This window comes from Nymphalis io, chromosome 1 (assembly GCF_905147045.1).
Source record: "Nymphalis io chromosome 1, ilAglIoxx1.1, whole genome shotgun sequence".
Lineage (NCBI taxonomy): Eukaryota > Metazoa > Arthropoda > Insecta > Lepidoptera > Nymphalidae > Nymphalis > Nymphalis io.
The window spans coordinates 4327890-4348652 of NC_065888.1; the positions used below are offsets into that span (position 1 = coordinate 4327890).

At 32.0% G+C, this 20763-nt stretch overlaps 1 protein-coding gene across 1 annotated transcript in view; it reads right to left on the reverse strand.

The window, feature by feature from the left end:
- Window positions 1-1301: 1301 nt before the first annotated feature.
- Window positions 1302-20763, reverse strand: part of LOC126781088 (tsukushi-like) — a 61065-nt gene continuing 41603 nt past the window's right edge. Inside the window, exons 2-3 of the mRNA XM_050505913.1 lie at window positions 19449-19532; window positions 1302-4783 (exon numbers count right to left, since the gene is read on the reverse strand). Of these exons, the coding sequence (XP_050361870.1) occupies window positions 3025-4755 (1731 nt within the window). The 5' untranslated portion in view covers window positions 4756-4783; window positions 19449-19532 and the 3' untranslated portion in view covers window positions 1302-3024. The remainder of the gene's footprint in view (window positions 4784-19448; window positions 19533-20763) is intronic.

Consider the following 20763-nt stretch of genomic DNA (forward strand, 5'->3'; position numbering starts at 1 on the left):
TGCTTAGTTTGGGATCAGATGGCCATGTGTGAATAATGTCCAAAAAAAAATAATCATACATCAAAAAGCATCAGAGTTAAATTAATTCATTGGAAAATGTAAAATTTTCACTCATAGGCTCATCGACGTCCAATGACTGTCATCGGTTGCCGCTGTGGAACAAATGACTTTATCATAATCAACTTGTTGCGAAACCGAACTCATTACTGGTACATATTCATCTCATAAAAAGGTAAATTACTATTAATTGATTGAATATTTCCGTTTATATTCATTTTATGAATTAAAATTGTGTATTTTGATGTCTATGATGATGACTGCCTCGTTAGTGGTAATAACGCTGCACACTAGATCCTGGATTTGAACCCCGAGTTGACCCATAAAAAATATTTGGTTTATTTAGTAACTAATTCTTAGGCCACAATTTTAAAGCTTTCACTCCAATGCCACCTTGTTCTGAGCCTGAACTATTTCCGGTCGTGTCGGATTTCCTGTCGGATCGGGTTATGCAGTAAGTACTAATGTTTGCGCATAAACTTGTACACTATAATATGTTCTGCGCAGTTGGCTATTTTTCGTTAAGAATGACCGCAGTGACTAAAGTTGATCAGTAGCACATCATCATTTAAGTCTACCAACATTCAACCCACTCCTTAAGAGAGCTTTTGCCTTGTATAAAGAGCATTTTACTTTACATACCTTTTGCTACTGTTACTTCTGTACTTTACTCGTATTTTATATGTAAATATTTTATCATTTTTCTAATGATAAAACTGACAATTCAATTTAAAATATTTTTTGAAAATAGTCATCGCGTGCAACAGTAACAATAGAAACTGACGACAATATTTCTGTTAGAGAGGTCCTGTTTAAATAAAATCTGGTTACATACTATTTGTATTAAGAAGATACTGTGTGAAAAAAATAATTAAATACATATAAATTGTACAATAACCTATTCATATAATCAAACAATCGATTTAACTACTTTTTAGTTCAGAAATGTATAATAATACTCCACTTTTTTCTCTAAAAACAATGTTAAGGTCACAAATTAAACCATATGCTTAACCCATAAATGATTTGTGTGAAAAACCGTATAAATGTATTGAAAGGTCGATATTTGTATGCAATCTCTAATCTCTGAATTTCTTTTTTAATAAAAAAAATGTTTATTCCATATTTACTAAGTATCAAAAATCATGTTATTTATTTAACGTGGTTTTATTAAATAAATATGTATCAGACATTTCATTTCATATTTTGTCTTCTAAAAGGATTCTTAATAAAAAATCAAATAATTGTTTTTAATTGTTTATTTGTCGTTTGTTTCAATGCATTATATATTTAAATAAGTTTCATAACAAAATTTTTAAAGTAGTAAGTATGTATAAATAGTCTTACGCTATCACTATGACTGTACTATCGATTGAATAGGTATAGTTGATTGGTTATGAAGTAGGCATATATTATGAAAAGTATATAAGATAAATAGAATTGTTAAAAAAGTATATTTTAAGATTAATTTCAGCTATAACATTATTTTTGTGGTTCTAAAGTTACTAACAATAAGATAATCATTTAGGCAATTAAGTGAATATATTTTTAAATATAAATTAATAATGTTTTTTCGAATTTTAAAATTATATATAATGTCAATGACCTTATTATTATTATTTATCTGTATTGCTTATTATATAACTATTTTGTAAATATTTTTTATGCTAATATATTATTTATGTACGTCATAAAAATTTAAGTATACGAAACAATTTGAGCAACTTACGTACACAAAGATAAGAAGAGTAAACGAACTTAGTTAGTAACTTTGAACCACTTGTCTCATACAATTAATATTCCCTAAGTATAAAAATATTAATTTAATATCTTTTCAACGAAATGCTTCAAATAATTATCATGAAATCAATATACAAAAATAGCCAATAAATAATGTAATTATTTGATTTGTACCCCTCACCATCAGAGCAGCTGGTTTATAATAATATTTTCTATATGATAAGTTTTAACGCTAAAGTATTTGCCTTCATTTTTAAATTTAAACATACAATATATTCCAGTTAAATATACTTTATTGGTTTTTAATAAAGTTTATAATTAAAAATTCGCTAATCAAACTCGTTTTTAAGGTTTCAAATTAGGAAGACAGTCAAATAGCCAACCCATACAAACATTGGCTCAAATATTGGCCCCGTGCAAACAACTCTAACACGAAATCGAGGCCTTAGAATTATCTCGTATACCAAATGAAATGTTTAATTGCAAGAACATTGCCATTACAAATTGAGGCAAATACTCTAGAACTTCTATGCAGATAGGCTATGATTTTTCTAAGCAGTACATATACATGTTATTCTGTTTTCTTCTAAATACAATTACACGCTATAACAATGATTTAATAAAAATTAACGTATTATAGTATTTGAAATTATTAATCTATATTGCTCGCATTTGTACAAAGTTTTCATCATGTTTTGGTGTTTTCATTCAGAAAATATATGTATAACTACTATGCAATTACACAGATATTTATCATATAAATTACATGTCATTATTATTTTTAAATTATTTTACAAATCGCATCAATATTGTTCAGGAATTACTAAAACGAAACGATTAAATAATCTATTGTGTACATATTTTATAAATTTGTGTTACATCTGAAAAAACTTACTGCATAAACTTAAATGCAAACATAACTATGACCATTACAAATCAATACTAAATCTAAAAGGAGATTAATAATAAAGGGCAAATTATTAAAACGACGTCAATATAACATGTCTAAACAATTTAAGTACACAATCGAAAATGTCTTTATCGGTAATATTATATTTACATATCTATATACAAAGCTATCACATATTACAGTTTTAACCATCACTATTTACATTATTGCAAAATTCAATATCTCCGTCAATCACTATGTCTATAATGAATGTCTTCCATAATACGACGAAGGAATGATATTACTCGATTTTTATTGTCCATAATTGTAAATTTTTGTTAAACGTACACTATGTGTGGCTTCTCTGGGGTTCTGTGATGAGGTATAGTTTCATATGCGAATTGCTGATAGATATGTTCTTCGCTATCTTCTTGATAATATGGATTTTTGTCCACACTATGCCAGGGAGGATTTAAGGAGTGAAAATTGTTGGTTACTGACGAACCGATCATAAGATACCTGTCCACTTCTCTTTTATTATCCTGCTCCCTACTGCGTGTTGAGTATCCTAATCCATTTCCTAATTTAGATACGTCAGCGTTTAACATTACACTGTTCATAACTTGCTTTGATTTATCTCCTTTACACCTTTTTAACGGACCCATGAAATACAGGAATCCACCCACGATACTTATAATTATACTCACAGTTAGCACCACAATCGCAACAACCACCCATCCACTTGAACATCTAAACTCTGATTCCGGAATTTGCACGAATAAAACGCCTGTTAAATGTCCAGGCGCCGCACATTTCACATCCTCATAGTCGATCCTCAATATAGTACTTGTATTGTCAAACTTTTTGTTACGTATTTCACAGTCTCTACCGAGTTTCCAAAGCCAAAGTAAAGAACAATTGCATACAAAAGGATTACCAGAAATCTCTAGTTCTTGAAGAGTATCGATTGGGAAATGAGATGCTTCAAGCGTTTCTAGTGCATTATTTCTCATATAAATGTGCGTTAATTTTGGATTTCCATGAAATAGTCTTGGTGGAACCTCTCTCACTTTTAAATTTTCATTCATCCATATTTTTTGTAAATTAATATTATCTACAAATGCTCTGGAATCTACTTTCTCTAGCTCATACAGTCTACTCAAATGCAAATGTTTTAAGTGGAACAAGCTTTGGAAAGACAATGATGAAATGTTATGAAAAAAGTTTCCACTTAAGTACAAATGTGACAAGTTTGATAGTTTCGACAGAGCGGATGTAGGGATCGATGTCAAATTATTATCGCTGAGATCTAAATAACGCAGAGAAGGTAAATTGTGAAAACCCAACTGGTCGACACCTTCAATGATATTATTGTTAAAATCTAAATGCTTCAACTCTTTCAAAAATGGAATTCCATGCTTATCTATTTGTTGAATTAAATTTTCTGAGAGATCCAAATATTCCAAATGAACAACAAAAAACAGATTTGCTGATGGTATTTCTAAAATAGAATTATTTTTAAGAGAAAGTATTTTAAGGGAAGAAAGTGGTTCAAATGTTTCAGCTTCGAAATTCACAAGTTTGTTGTTTGATAAATCGAGCCGTTCTAGTGTAGTTAGATCCTTAAAAGTTTGAAGATGTATGTTTGAAATTTCATTATCTGATAAGTCTAAATCAATCAATCTCTTAAGGCCCACAAATGTGTCTTTATCCAGTCGTTTTAGCGCATTGTGACTAACATTCAGGTGAGTCATCTCCATATTGTTATCGAAATTCTTACTACCTAAATCTTGTACACGATTATAAGATATATCGAGGATGGTGAGTTGTGTATAAAAAGCGAACGTATACAAAAGATTGTCGATGGCATTGTGAGTTAAGTTGATGTGGGTTGCTTCTGGGTTCAATTGGATGGGAACGATCTCTAGACCGGCATTTGCGCACGAGGCAGCTCTCAATGCGTCGTCGCATGCACATCGCGGTGGGCATAGAGTTCTTGCAGCGGCACCACATGCCCACGCCACGACTACCACCAACCACTGCCACTTTTCAAAGCCGCGTGAGCCCATAACATCTCATGTATACGCTACCTTGGACCTGCAATAAAAAAGAAAAAAAATTGTAATTTCAAATACCAAAAAATATAAACAATACATAAACTCGCCCGATAAAAGAACAAAATAAACAAGGCAGTAAATACAGAGAGCATATTTCGAGTTAAAGAAAAAAAATTCGAGTATTTAACTGTTTTTATGCCGTATTTAAATATATACACTTTTTTTATTATCATATCACTACACACTGAGGTAAACTTTGTCCATTTGACATCCTATCACTGAAAACAATAAAGTTCCATTGCTTTTATTATTATTACAAAGAGTTACAATACGACATTATAAAATTTCAACCACACACCAGATGCATAAATATTTTAGTTATCAGAGGAGGAATGAAATTTTTAGTCCTAAATTAAAGCGATAAGAAAACGTTCCTCTTTAGAAAGGGGTAAAGTGTTTTAATGCAAAAAGTTGGACATTCGTATCCTTTAAATTATACTTAATATACATAATAACTATTAAATTTATCCATTCTTGACAATTTAACTCCAATCTTGGTAATAATAACGAAGACAAGCATTTTAAAATTAAATTGAAGTACAATTTTCAGATAGTTCAAGGTACATAATTGATTATGTCATAAAAATATACATTTGCTAACAAATTTAACTATTTAAGTATATAAAGCTTTCTGGATTGTATATATTATAGGAACCTTAAATCCAGGACGATACATAAATTTGACGTCATTTCTTGCACTGGCGCCAGAATAAGACCACATGGCGCAAGGGATAATGCTTCAGCTAGTCTCGTTCTAACCATTTAGAGGAAATATTGCGTACCTTTATTTATCGTCTCGCGGTCGCATGCAAGATGGATGTATTTTATAAACGGGAAACTAGAGCCTAAGCCTATTTCACTAATCCGTCAACGCCCAAGTGATTCCTCGATAATACTTTCCAAACTGTTTCATTGCTCAACAAAGGAACATCGGTACTTTATATTAAATGTTCAGCTTTACATTTCGATGGAATGTATAATGAATAGCACCGTAACATCTGTTAACGAAGGCGAACGATCTCGAAAGTTTTCACGCGCGGGAATAACTAATTGCGAAGGTTGGAATTCAATTTATAGCTTCTAGTGTGCCTCTCGGGAGATCACGCTATGCCAAAGTATTAATAATGCAAAACAGTGTCACGAAAAGTTTTTGATTTCGAATGCAAATTGAATTAGAAAACAGAGTCAGGAATATGGCGCTTGTTCCATCTCTTTGTCAGTTATCGTTTATCCGAAATCAAATGTTCAACGACTTTTAATTATAATCCACGTGTGCAAAATGTAATATAAAAAAAATATCAAATAGAATATCATATAGGAAGTTGACGTTACGTCGGAGACGTGAGAAATTGTCCCCCAGCAATTCGATATCACCGTACGAATGGATTACGCCAGCTCGCCTGAATTACAGAAACCATACGTCTACACACTCCGTATACATTAGATTCCCGTATAAGACCGGATTAATTCCGTTATGTTCGAACGGTATTACTTAATCACGTGGACGAAAATGGTTGAATGATAATATCAACTGCTGCTATGAGTGTTAAAAACTATTTAAATATAATAATCAATTTTATTATAGATTTGTCACAATTACTTTAAGAACTTCGAGAATATGACATGCTGTTAGATTGATATCACAATTCAGGCACTTAAGGCAGTATGGTTTTGAATAACACTTCATTCATAATTTAACTCTTAGTCTAAGGTAGTCGTGGCTAAGCGGCTCCGATAAGGAAGCGAAGGGAACGGCACGCCCTCCATTCCCGAGTCCACATTGTTCTAAGCGGCACTCTTTTGTCTTTTAATTTCCTGTCCACCAGAGCGCGCTCCCATCATGAATTTCGCTTTCGTGAGCTTCGTTAACTTGTATCGGCCTTTGTTGTTACCTATTGAACTTTTCCATTACCAACGTCATCGATCGAAACCGCTAAATTTGTTGGAAATTTTTTACTCAACTAACATTCCATGAAATGAGCAGCGGCTATGTTTTAATTTCCTTTTGATAAAATCAAATGTGAAGAAAACTTTGTTTTGATTTCATTTCTTAAACGCACTTCTAATGGAATTTGAATGTTTTCTTATTGAAAAGTTGAGTAACGCTTTTGACATTAAGACGAGGGATTTTGATAAGTCTAATTCCCTTTGAATTCTTTTACGAAATTTAGTAAATACGATTTCCCAAAAAATCCCTAATCGAAAGATTTGTAATAAATGAATAAGAATTATACGAAAAATGTCTTAAAAAGTAATGTCTTAATGTCTTATCATTAGCAATTCAATGAACTTAAACGCAAGACCCGAAGTTACATATTGAACCAAAATTTATTTTACCTATTGCGAAATACACAACCGAAACGAGCCATAATAACATTAAATGTAATAGAGCCGCGCGTAATTTACTGAACACCTCGTCCCAAAGCAAATTCAATATCAGTTTTGGTACTCCTATTAATATCAGACAAAATCATCAGCCCATTGAAATTATCAAAACTATCCTCTTATTCATGTATAATTGTAAAGGTAATAAACAGTGGTGAATGTTGGGAGCGTTTACTAAAGTTATCACGGTGTTAATACAACTTGAGACATTACTAACGCAAAGGAGGGTTTACAGGGGGAGTTGAGACAATAAAAGCAGTGTAAAAGTCGGTTAACCGCTCCTCTTCCCGAGAAATATCCGAACCCTCTCTGCTTTTATGAGTCGCTTAAATCGTGTGTTGCCATTTTAAAAATAATTATTAATTTTAAGCCAATATAAATTTTCAATATGTTTATTTCAACAGAAATATTATATTATTTTTATTATTTAAATCCACTTGTTGATGGTTTGCTTGGAAATGAAAATATTTTTCTATTTTCTAATTGTTCAGATACAATTCAATACAACAAAAACTGCTGATATGTTCCAGCGATGTTATGGCTCAGTCGAGATATAAAAATATTGTTTTGGAATGAAACAAAATGAAATACGAGTTTCATATTCTAAAGCTAACGTTACATACAAATGTTAGTATGGTCCGCCTAATATTCAGAGTGGTGTCGAGATCTAAGTGGCGTAATGAGGAAACTTCTCTGACTAAGAAGTCCAAGAACAAACAAAACCAAGCTGAGTGACAACGTTCGAATAGCTATTGTAACTTTACACTAAATTGTAGGAGAATAAACGACAAAACTTCCCTTTACGGAAGAAGAGTAAATTGAATTAGTTTGTGTGTTAAAATCAAGCGTGCAATGTTGGTGTACTTTTTTCTTGTTACGTTTTTAACTATTATCATTTTAACTGAAATGTAGCGATACCATTTACATCCTACATTATCTATTATTTTATACGGAGAGTTATAAGTTGTCTTCCTCCTGATTGATTTCGGCTATTGCGGCCAATCTCAAAAAATAACTGCGCAGGTTATATAATAGTACATAAGTGTGTGCGCACACACAGATCCACTCTCTATTTCCTCAGCCTCGCAATTAAATGGGACGACAATCTGACATGACCGGAATTACTTCAGGAGCAGGACCAACGGTTTTACGTGCTTCCAACTTCTAGACAACGGGCTGCTATTGAGTATCTTCTACAAAAAAAACCCGATGATGTTTTATTGGCCCGACCTGGTATTTAAGTCAAGTCCGCAATTAACGGAGAGAATCAAACTTAAAAAAAGAGACGGACACAAAAATCTATCGATTAGTAATAAAAAAAAAAAGACTATCACTAAAAAAGTATTTTTTAAGAATTTTTATTTAAAGGCTAGCAATAGCAAACTGTCATCGTTATAAATTAGAAAAGTAAACTAAAATATTTTGACAATTACGTATACACCTTCGTTATTTTAGTAACGTAATCGGTCTTTAGGGTCGTTTTATTAAGGCGATATGAAAGTTAATCTAAATAAACGATGATAAAGTGTCCACACCCTATTTCGCGGTGGCTAACAAATTTTAATGTTGCGAGGGAGAACACCTGCCAATAGTTATATTCCATGGATATTGATTTTGTAATCAATGCCAGATTAGAGAACCCCAACGCTTTCTCACAATCACAGATGGATTTATTAATTTATATTACAAATTATATGTATATCGATACCACAAAACTGAAGTGATTAGTTTAAGTATATTGTAAAGGCTCTACTATACTCTGATAGATTACCTGATGACATAAGTATATATATTAACATGATAACAACGACTTGATATATAAGAAGCAACCATATGTAATGCTCGCAATATTATATTCTCAGAGAATTTCTTAAAAAATTAATACAATTTGACAACAAACGCGAGAAATGTTACCTCGTTACATTCACAATACAAGACATTGGCACAAAATTTCTCTTTAGATCGTCCACAAAACAAACTCATAGCTAAAAGGATAAAAAAGAACCTTCCCGAACAAAACGTCTACACAATCCCATTTTCTCTTTCATCGCAACAGAGCGGTCTTAGTGAATCAGGTTTCTCTATGGACGCTTTTATAAACGCAATAATGAGGAGTGCTAAGGCGGCATTCAAGCGTGAGCCCTAACGAGAGGCGTCGATGAATCGTCCATGAGTCGAGCACAAAACTTGCCACTTGGCCCTGTAATGGCGTGAGCTAGAAGACTGCTGCGCGGTACCAACTCGCTGTACTCGCCAAAGGGCTTTTAGCGAACACCAACATGCTTTCGCTTTGACTTTCGTCGCTTGGATTACGTTCAACTCGCCTCGATTGGATGCGGGCCACGGATGAATAGTCAATGAACGGATTTGGGCCAAAGCAAAAGGCGCAGATTAAAAGCAAGCTTGTATACATTTAACTCGATTAAAAAATACTCAGACATTGAATGCTTCGTTAAGGCCAGCTTTGTATCGTATATTTAACATTAAATTTTCTCTTTGCGCATTAGCGTGTGAGCGAAACTTTGCCTTTACTATAACCAAAACTCAAAAGTTTTTAGAGATGTGGAATAAAAATATTAAAACATAAAGGCTATTTTACATTATCACGGTTATTTCGAAGAAAAATATTCATATATCACCAAAACATTATTTAAAAAAAAGTTAAAAGTTATGATTACATTTTCATAATTTAATATCAAGCGGATGAAATGAAGTCGTGGTATTTTAATGGAGATGACTTGGAAAAGTGTAAATGACGTACTTACGTCAGTAATGTCGCACGGATCGACCTCTAAGCCTTGCAAATGGCTCGAACCTAATGAAGATTCGCAATGCTTTGGAGGAAATACTGGAAATTAGTCAATCCTATCGGTGGCGCATCTTTGCAAAGTTGGTAAGGCTGAGTAATAAAATAGCTCATGAGGCGTTGGATCGTTATCATCACTTGGAAGCCATTGGATGCCAACGCCGACCGAGCCAGGGCGAATATCCCTCGGATTTCGTATGAGATATAGCGCCTCTTTTAGGGTTATTAAATTGAGTGGGTTTTAGGTAAATGATCACGGAAAACATTTACATTCTTTTTATAGTGAGAAATCGGTGCTTACAATAAATTAAGCTTTCCATTATGTTAGCGAAAGAATTTGTTCGATATTCAAAGAACTATATCAGATGAACATATACAACCTCTTTTTAAGGAAGATCTATGACTATACTAATATAATAAATCTGAAAGTAGCTCTGTCTGTTTGTTAAGTTTTCATGGCTAAACTACTGATCTTATTTTGATCAAGTTTGGCATGAAGCTAGCTTAAGCCCCAAGGAAGGACATAAGATACTTTTTTATACATAACACCTCTCCACCATGCGGACAAAGCCGCGATCGTAAATCAGTTGTCAATAATTCATATGATAAATTATATAGCTGGCGTTATTTTGAAAAAATAAAACCTTATTAGTATACCAATCTATCATTATGCAATTATGTGTTAATACCACTAAAGTATTGTCGATAAATGAACGAATACATTTCATCAATTGATCTATAAGTTCCAAATGCAACTAAGAACATTTGAATAGAAACGCAAAATAATTGATTATATTCTTTCAGTTTTATTAAAGGCGAATACAAAGCGCAGACGCTTGATACCCGACGGCTGTATAAAGTTGCATACGGCTAAGCTTGCCCGCGTTTCCGAAAGCGTAGCTCGCAACCAAATCCAACGTTTCACTACTCATTCCCTATTTCAACGTATGAGGGATTCTCTTACGTATCCGCAGCAGCCGAGACGGGGTTAGGGCACTCGGCGACAGTAATGCGTTTTATGAATGAATGAGCGAATGAATGGGAGGATTTCATTTCCAACTAACCATTCAGTCGGGCAAAACACAATCCTTGCATTGAATAAGAAAAGTTTTTACGCTGTGTTGACGTCATTACCTATTACGTCGTACATCACGCTCACTGCTAGCAATAAATATAAGATATTACGAGTACAATATATTTTACAGTACCCAAGATTTGATAAGCAATACGCGTATAAGGTAATAAATATATTACGGCTGTTACGTACAACTTGTCGCTAGAGGATTTACGTTGCAGTTTTATGATACATAAAGTAAAGATCTGAGTAGAATAAATTTAGAATTTTTGAATCCACAGCAGTGTGAAAGTACGAAAGTTGTTTTATGTCAAATTACAAATGAAAAGTTTTCATATATAATGCATGTTTTTTTTAAATTATAAACGTTAATGAGACGCTGTATTGCAAATTTAATCCGTCGAACGTGGAACGAAGAGCTTATAGACTGTCTGGGTATTTGGGAGTTGTTTATTTACTAATTCGAATTGACATGGCTGATTGGACATTTTTTATAATAGGGCATTTGAACGTTACACATTTCCATTGCATTAAAAATCTCTGTTTAAATATAAAATTGTCAGCTTACAACACTACAATCTAAAAATATAAAATCAAAGTCCGGAACTATTGCACAGCCTTATTAATACAGCGGCGCACGAAAGAATGTCGCGAAATATTATTTTTGAGGGTCGGACCCTTCGATTGTCAATTTTATTTTATCCAAACAACCCTTTAGTTAGTTATACTAAAGATCTCAAAGACAAATAATGATAAAATACGTTTTGAAATTAGTTAGCGACGACTTCTATGTAATATAAAAAACAAATATTTGTTTTCTATATAAAAAGATAACCGACCTAAAAATTAAATTGAATACTTACCTTTATTTATATAATAAATACAATCAGTAATATTCTATATATTACTATTTATAATTCAATAAATCACTAAATTATTATTATAGTGATAAAACGAATATTTAAAACTAATATTAATATACTGCTAAAACATGACCCAAATTTGCTATTTTTGCAAAGCCGACTGACTTTATCAGAAACCGAAGCATTCTGCAACTGATAAAGAAGTAACGGTCGTAAAAAAGGAACGCATCTTTGAAATTCTATAGCGGTTCCACATCCTGCACTTCGCTAGTAAAAACATGAATGAAGCAACCGTAAGATAAATGGGCGCGCTCTGAACCTGCCTTATCGCTTGTCAGCTGCTTCCGGAGGTCATTGTACGTACCGATAGCTGTCTTAGATTTATTGATGTATCTGTTAAAGATTCGATATTTTTGCAAATAATATTATTTACACGAGACGATCTTTTATTATTTATTTACTTACATTATTATTTTTATTTATTTACACGAGATTTCTTTAGAATAACTAATACTGTCAATACGATACGATTTTTATTGACACAAATATTCGAAAATATAAACATGTTTATTCCGAATAATTTACACAAACATGGCATAATTCCGTTTTACATTCGGCATAATCAAAATTAAGTATAAATTATATAGTAAACTGACTTTTGTCTATGTCGTTTTCTTACAATCTCCCATAGAAGAATGAACTTTACCTTATAAGCAGAAACATTTTTACAAAGTAACAGGATTCATTAAAATAGCTAACCGAGACTAAAGTGGCAAGATTCTGTGTTTTTCATTACTCAGCCCTCATATGCCTGCATGGAGTAGGCATATGATATACGTGTGTATAGTCTATGAGTGTTCAACTAGCATTTCCTTACAAATGCGACGAAGTTAAGGCCGAGATTATGAAACCTACTAGTTTTTTCATAACATTAGAATCCTTGACTTCTCGACTTTATATGAGGTCGTTATTAGTTGCTATTTCTATTATGCAAATAAGCTTAACAAGGACACGGACATTTAGTACAATGTTAAAGTTTATATTGTATAATCAGCTAATTTAACGATATTTACTATTCCTTGTTCAAAATATTAGCAACAAAAAAATCTATTCTATTTTATCGAATAAAACATTGAAACACTAAAAATATACGACGTATTTATTAATTTATCAAAAGAAAAAAAAACTGATCACACCAGCTCTTAATAAATTAAATACGTTCGCTAAAATTAAAACCTTCGGTATCTCTTTACATATAAATTAATTAAGCTTTGTATAATATATACAAACACACGAAAAGCAATATTAATAAAATCTGTCTACAAATTAATTTATTGCTATAAAACACGTCATCATAAAATATTTGAAATTGGAATCCAAACGATTAATAAATAATTGTTATCTATATTAATATACCATAAATCGTTCTATTTTTTACGATGAAATTAATAAAATGTTCCCATGAAATCTCACTAAACGTCAAAACATGTCTATAGGTTTATAAAGCAACTCTCACGAGATTCGAAGTCTACCACAGTGGCCTTACCCTGTTATCCGATGATCTATGTACTCTAGACATACATGTATCGATTACAACTGTATTTGATTACGCAAACTTGACATTTATTGTAAAGTATTACAGATTAGTTTTACTTGAATAGTTTTATGGTACATAACAGATAGTAATGCAGTAGGTTGTACGGTGATACTTAACCCATTGAAACAGTATCGAATATCAGACGCGGTATATTCAAATAATCAAACCGATATAGGGAAATGGACCATGAAACCGCATATTAAAAGTAAATAAAAGTATATTTTTATTTTAAAACCTCTATAAACGGTATATATAAACTTGAAAAGTGATTTTATTTGATATTTGAATTAATAATATTTTAATTTGATTCATTTTGCATTAACTGCAATCTAAATAAAATATAATAAAATAACAATTAAATATAAAACACATAATATTATAACATATCTATTTCATTTTTAAATCACAAAGCGTGAAATATAGCACGTTTGAAAACGTATAAAAAACAGTATCAACATTGTGGTCTAAAAAACCGCTAAGAGCTTCGTTCGGATCAAATGTAGATTAAGTCAAATTTAAAACGTTCCCACCGTTTCGCTTGACCGCCCGAGAATATAACATTTCAAACTTCCATAATTATTTTTCTCGTGAACCAATACAACAATTATAACATTCGTCACGATCTACAGTGATTTGAATCTATATAAAACGTGTTATAAAAAAGTGGGGATGCCTTGTAATTGATCATTTTGTAATTAAACTCATAAAGTAACTCATATCAAACGAGTTGCCTATTCTGTAAGAACAAAATCAAAACATACTGCAGAAAACTGTCTTGAAATGTCAGAAAATCATGCGATATTAACCATGAAAATTATATCACTTCAACAATACACAAAATAGTACCTGTATTACAATAAGTCAGTTGTCAACATTTGACGGGTGAGTAATGAAGTGAACTCTTAGAGAATTATAATAGCATTGCTGCTTTTTGAATTTAGAATAATACATTTTTTATCGTTTCGTTTTGCGAGGTATTTATTTATTAATCAACAACCTAAAAGAAGAATTTTCCAATTCCATCCGTATGAATATTTTATATTTGTCCGCGCATCTGTTCAAGCAGAGATGAATGAATTTTTATACAACACTCGTGTAGATTCACTCTACATTTTCAGAATAAATGTATGTTTTTACAGAGTTTTTATTTTGTGTGTGTTTCCACGGAATACTTTTGTAAACCTCACGACGTCGAAATTTTCAATAAACCGTATAAAGAAATATATTAGTCACGTCTAACTTTTATTAAACTGAACAAACTTATTATACTTCGTGGTTTCATACTGATATTTTTGTAATAACATCATTTTTCTTACGCTACAGTACAGTATTGAGCAGCTTACAATGGCATTTTCACTGCACGTTAGTTATGTTAGGATATTGGAGTAAACGTGTGCAACTTGTCGCACTTACACTAAGATATAACAATATAACAAAGAAACTATACCCGTGCGAGACCGAGGTACAAATAGTCCAACTCATTCGAATTCACGTCAAGTCAGCGTATTTGTAATTCAACACGGAGTCCCCACGCGGCGTACTTATTGTTTCACCTACAACCGCTAAAGGGGAAGCTCTTTGTTCATAAAACATTTATTGGACGCGAATCGTTAATGAGAAGTTCGTGGCTGCTTTCAAATTAGGCAAGTGGGGTACTGAACGCAATGCCCTTGACAAACACTATGCTCCAAGTGTCCCGAAATTGTTCGTTTTTCCTTTACATTACACAAGTTACACGAGTATACCGACTTTTTTGTTTTACTTTTTGAAAAATCTCTTTATTAATACGTCAAAAAATATCTTTTATAAAAACAGTGAATTAAATCTTATATCGCTTAAAATATTACTATTGCGTCGTAGATATAAATAAAATTAATCTTCAAAAGTTCGTCGAAAATAATTTTTAACATAAGCTTTAATCTATTATGCAAATGTTAAAATATGTGCAGTATTTTAATATAAAAACGGTTACCCACAACAGGATCTGCCTTTGAGAATAAGGGCAGCACCTTAAAGAGTCTTACTTAAATAGCCGATACTAAAAAACTAGTATATAATATTACTAACTAACGATGTATACAAAGCGATAATCTGTACTATTGTATATGGTGTGAAAATAAATTAACTAGACCGCCCGCCGACCATACCTTTCGCATCGCGTTGATAGAACATAAGACGTTTAGATTAAAGGACAACTAAAAAAATACGGACTAGGAATTTTCTCATGTGTACTCAGAACAACTCACTAAAGCTTCATCTCATCATCATCAAATACACAACTATCATATTTCTTTATATGGAAGATTTGACACAAAAGAAAATTATGCTTTCAATTTAACTTTATAATTAATCCAATAAAATTTAAATTTTATTATTATTAAATAATACATTATATAAAACAAAGGACATATGTTACGTAACGTGTCGTTAACTAACCCTGTAATTAGAAACTTTGATTACATTCGAACAATTTAGGTATTCGATACATAGATAGAACAATTTCGGGGCGATTCTAATTTCGTATAGTAAAACGTTGAGATGACGAACCAGCTTCGAGGTCCGAAGAGAGCGTTAAGGCTCTTCATTAAGGGTGAGGGAGGGATTGAAAATGGGAGAGGGGACCGTGCGATGGCTTTATGGGACAATTTGCATTTACACGAGCCCAAGCACAGATTACGCCAGCACTTATCCGCCTGCTGAAATGAGGCTCACCTCCCAGCTACAACCAAACAAACCTTTGTTTATATTCTCTTGAATTTTTTACCCACCATTCGTTTAGACGGCCCATTTGAAAATATTTCGTTCTAACAATGTTCGATCTTTTTTCTCTTCCTAGTAACCTATTTAAAAAAAATTCATATAAAAACTTTTAATAAATTTTAACAAAAACATTAGCTTATTTTATGTAATTACGTAATTGATAATAAAACACGAACACTAACTACCTTTTACATCTAAGAAATAAAACGAATAAGGGAGTATACTGAAGTACCTTTGCCTAAAATACCATTCGGAAATCTCTGACCCATTTTCAGATAACTACCTTTGAATCTCTGACAAAAGCATGTCGATGCTGGGACAGGATGTCTGGCTGATCGGTACTCCAATTTAGTACCCGCATGTGCCCATCAATGTCAAGAGACAACGAAGCAAGTGACCGGCATTGTCTTAAGGATATCATACAAACTGCCAGTAATAAATAACACATCAATTATGATAAACACTGCAAATTTCATAATAGAATGTAATGTATCCATTCGGTATTCCGTTTGATTCGAGCACACATCAATATGTTTAATAGTAAACGCTTCATAACAATATTAAATTGAAATTGACAGTATTTTGCATATTAAAAGAGAGATTTAATTTTATACCGCAATCATTTATTTCGGGTATGGTGATAAAATATTGAAGTCGTAATTGATACATGAATAAGTAAATTATTATTTTTCAAGTGGATTAAATGAATTTTATTATATTATATAATAACGATATCTCATTTATATACGTTGACAAAATAACCGGGACAATAAATTATAAAAGTTGTTAAACTGATGTTTATATTGTCCGGATGTAATTATCTATATAAGTATGTATTTACAAAAGAAAAATAATATACGTAGTATATCAGTTGTCTCGTTTCCATAGTACGAGCTCTGCTTGGTTTGGGATCAGATGGCTTTGTGTGAATAATGTAAGTTATTAATTTGATTAAAAAAAGATTCAAATATTGTTTATCGAAATAAGAAATTCGCTTCGACTTTGTAATACATAGCTTGCCCTGAATAATATTGTATTACAAAATGCCGTATCCAAATATTAAGTTAGCTTAGCGCATAAATATTCATGAAACTGAATCGACCTATTTGCCGCGCTGTCGCCACCGTACATAGGTATTGATGCCCTTAATCAGGGAAATTGCTAAGTAACAGAGACCAATTTAACTATCTGTAATAATTGTAACTGATTGGAAGACATATTATATGTCACATTGTAATATATATGTACGTCTAATTACTTCGTTTGATAATTGTAATCGATCCCATTGTTTTTAAGTACACAGTATTTTTCAATACAAATATAATTGTAAATTTTGATCTATGAAGACGATAAAGTGCTCGCTTCGGTGTGAATGCTTTAAATTATAGTTTTAAATGCTCGTTCGTGTAATAAATATCAGGGGTTTTCGACGTGGGCTAAACAATCGAACAATAAAAGTTGAATTTATGGCAAGCTTGCTCCAGGCCGGCGTATATCCCGTCACTCACCCCGCGTGGTCATTTGAACGCAGTCGGTCGTGGGATTGACATATTGGAGAATCGGAACACTGAACATATTGGAAATGACATCAGACTATAAAATTGGCTAATTAATAATAATAATCCACTCAAATTAATATTATAAATAATTTTATTACATCACATTTGAATGTTACAATTCGTTTTGACGTCTCTCTCGTGATATAAGGTTAAAAAAATAGAAATCACCATTATTACGATCAATGCTAATACGTTTTTAATTTAGAAGATTAATTCGAAATTAATTAATTACGATAAGCAGTTTTTTTATTAACCGTTAGTTGTAAGGCCTTCTTGATTAATGATTTTCTTCTTTCGTTCTTGGTAGATTCTTCGTTGGTAGATTTTTTTTACAAGTACAACTTTATAAGACGAACTAAACTAGCTAAAACCGGCATTTATTATTTTTAACTATAATTCTATTTCTGTTATCTTGAAATAAAACAATTTCTCTTTAATAATAAGAAAATATATAATTAAAACATCAATTTATGCGTTATACTAAATAGAACAAACAATGTTAAAAATATAGATTTTTTAATGGACATGTCATCTCTAACACATTCTTAGTTCTTAGTTTTATGACATATTTGAAAATACGCATCATTCAAATACACCGCTATATACGTCCAAAGGGAGTGTCATTGAAAAATGATAGGTCATATTTTGTTTGTGGACATGTATCAAAACATGGACGCATAAGTGCGTAAAGTTCAATTGATTTTGGTAAACCTTTTAAAGGATTATTTGTCAGCGTATCATGTTTTGAAGTGATTTATTATTAGTATAAAAATATAGCAAATATTTTAAAAAAAGAATTTAATTTCGAATTTTATTAAAAAAGGAATTAATATTTACATTCTTAATTATACATATACGCAAATTTTCTTTGTTAGGAAACAATCGAATAAATTAGTCATAGTGCCATAAAGTATGAATCATACGAAATTGAATTCCTTTTTTAAATTTCAAATTCGCTGCATTCTCACATTGTTACTTTAGAGAATAAAAAAAATTAACATGTTTTTTGTATTTGGATTTTTCCTACATCGTATAGCTTTCAATGGCCTCTCTGAAACGACCAGTAAAACCGGGTATAAATACGAAAAGCGGAACCAAACTGTTGCAGTTGTATGAAACAGTTTTTCAATCTAGCAACAAATGGTTCAACATTTACAAAGCTCGCAGCTTAGAGGAAACACCGCACAAATGGCTCTCAGGTGTTGCTATATTGAAAAACTGCAAGGGGTACCTCGTACGTTCCCAAGATTGATGTTTATTTTAGGCTGGTATTAAAAAATACATTAGGTACTGTAGTAGAAAATACTTTAATATATTTTATACGTTTAAATATATAACGTTTATATAACACAGTTGATAGAAAAAAGATGCTTAAAATATGAAAGAACTAAGCATTTTTTAACTGATTAAGATTTTCTTTTTAAATGACATTATCTTTATTTGAACGAGATCGTATTTTCTTAAAAATGTTTGTCAAATTTCTTTAGTAAAGAAGGAGTACATTAGGCTTTATAAAATTGTGCAAAAAAATGTCTAATTTTATTTGAAGCCATTATATTATTTTATAATTATAAAACCACGGTAAACCAGTTTCACTCACCGAAGTAGGCAGAAGCTTGTCGTTATAAAGTTTCGTTTTGAGGAGTCATGAGCCCTTATAGCCAGACCATTAACGAATGTGCGTCTGTAACAATAAATTCAACATTAACATACATCAAATAAAACATTTTTCAAGAATACATTTCAAATATAATCCGTTAATAATGACGTTTCTTAAAATCTTTTTTTTAAATCTATACAAATCAACTAACTGAAATATATTAAAAAGGGTTATTTTTTTACTTGAGATTACCGCCTGTAATGTTAATGGATGTAGCTTCTCACATTTATTACCTATTTCGGCCACTATAACTGCTATTATAATGAATCGATAAAGGTTCCTCGCGTTTAAGGTTTAATAAAACAGACCTTCATAAACAAGAAGTATTTCTTTATGGATCCACGAAGTTCGAGTCTCTTTTTCGTTTTGAATAGATTTTTATTTCTTTTTTTTTTAAATAATACTCCATAATATATATATTTAATAACTAGCTACCCGTCCTTACTTCACACGCTTAGAATAAGGATCTACATAGGAAGTTGTTTTTATTCGGGCCACCTTCGGTAGCGCACGCAGAACACCTCACTTAAATTTCATCACAATGGGATGAATGCTTTAGGAACCCATAAAGGACAAACTTACAAATATTTTTATTTACATATTTGGAATAATGATAAAATATTTTTACATCAGGATACAAAATAATGTATTAAACATGATACAATGATCTAGCAAACTACAAATGCGTTTCCGTCATACAAAATCAAATGGTGCCCCCATCGGAACTAAATGATAAAACTTTGTCAGATACGATCTGGATTCGAACAAAGCGTGTAGAAAAGTCAACTCTTAGACACAGGTGTCCCGGGCAACTGTCGTTCTCTAATCAAGTGGAAATGTTTGCTTGGACGCTCGGACGATTCTAAATCGGAACGAACGGACCCAGACTCCCTTATTCACCTGAGCGCCATTCACCCCATGGAATTCAAATCCCTCTTACAATCGGTTAGCCCTAAGTGAAAGGCCCAGACCCATTCTATTTACCCGCCCGATTCGACTCATAAACATTTTTATAACGAAACTTACTCAGAGCTTTTTATGTCGAAACCTGAATACGCTTAGCTACTTAATGAATGCAAGATAAAAATAACGAAAACACAATAGGACAAAGAAGGTTTAAATACATTTACGTTTAATTTAACAATCTCCGAGGTGAAATTAATGCTGGTCGAAGTTACTGTCTTATCTAAGAGAAAGCGGTTGGATTGCGTGCGTTTGTTTGAACTGCGAAACACGCGCCGATGGGCGGATAGCG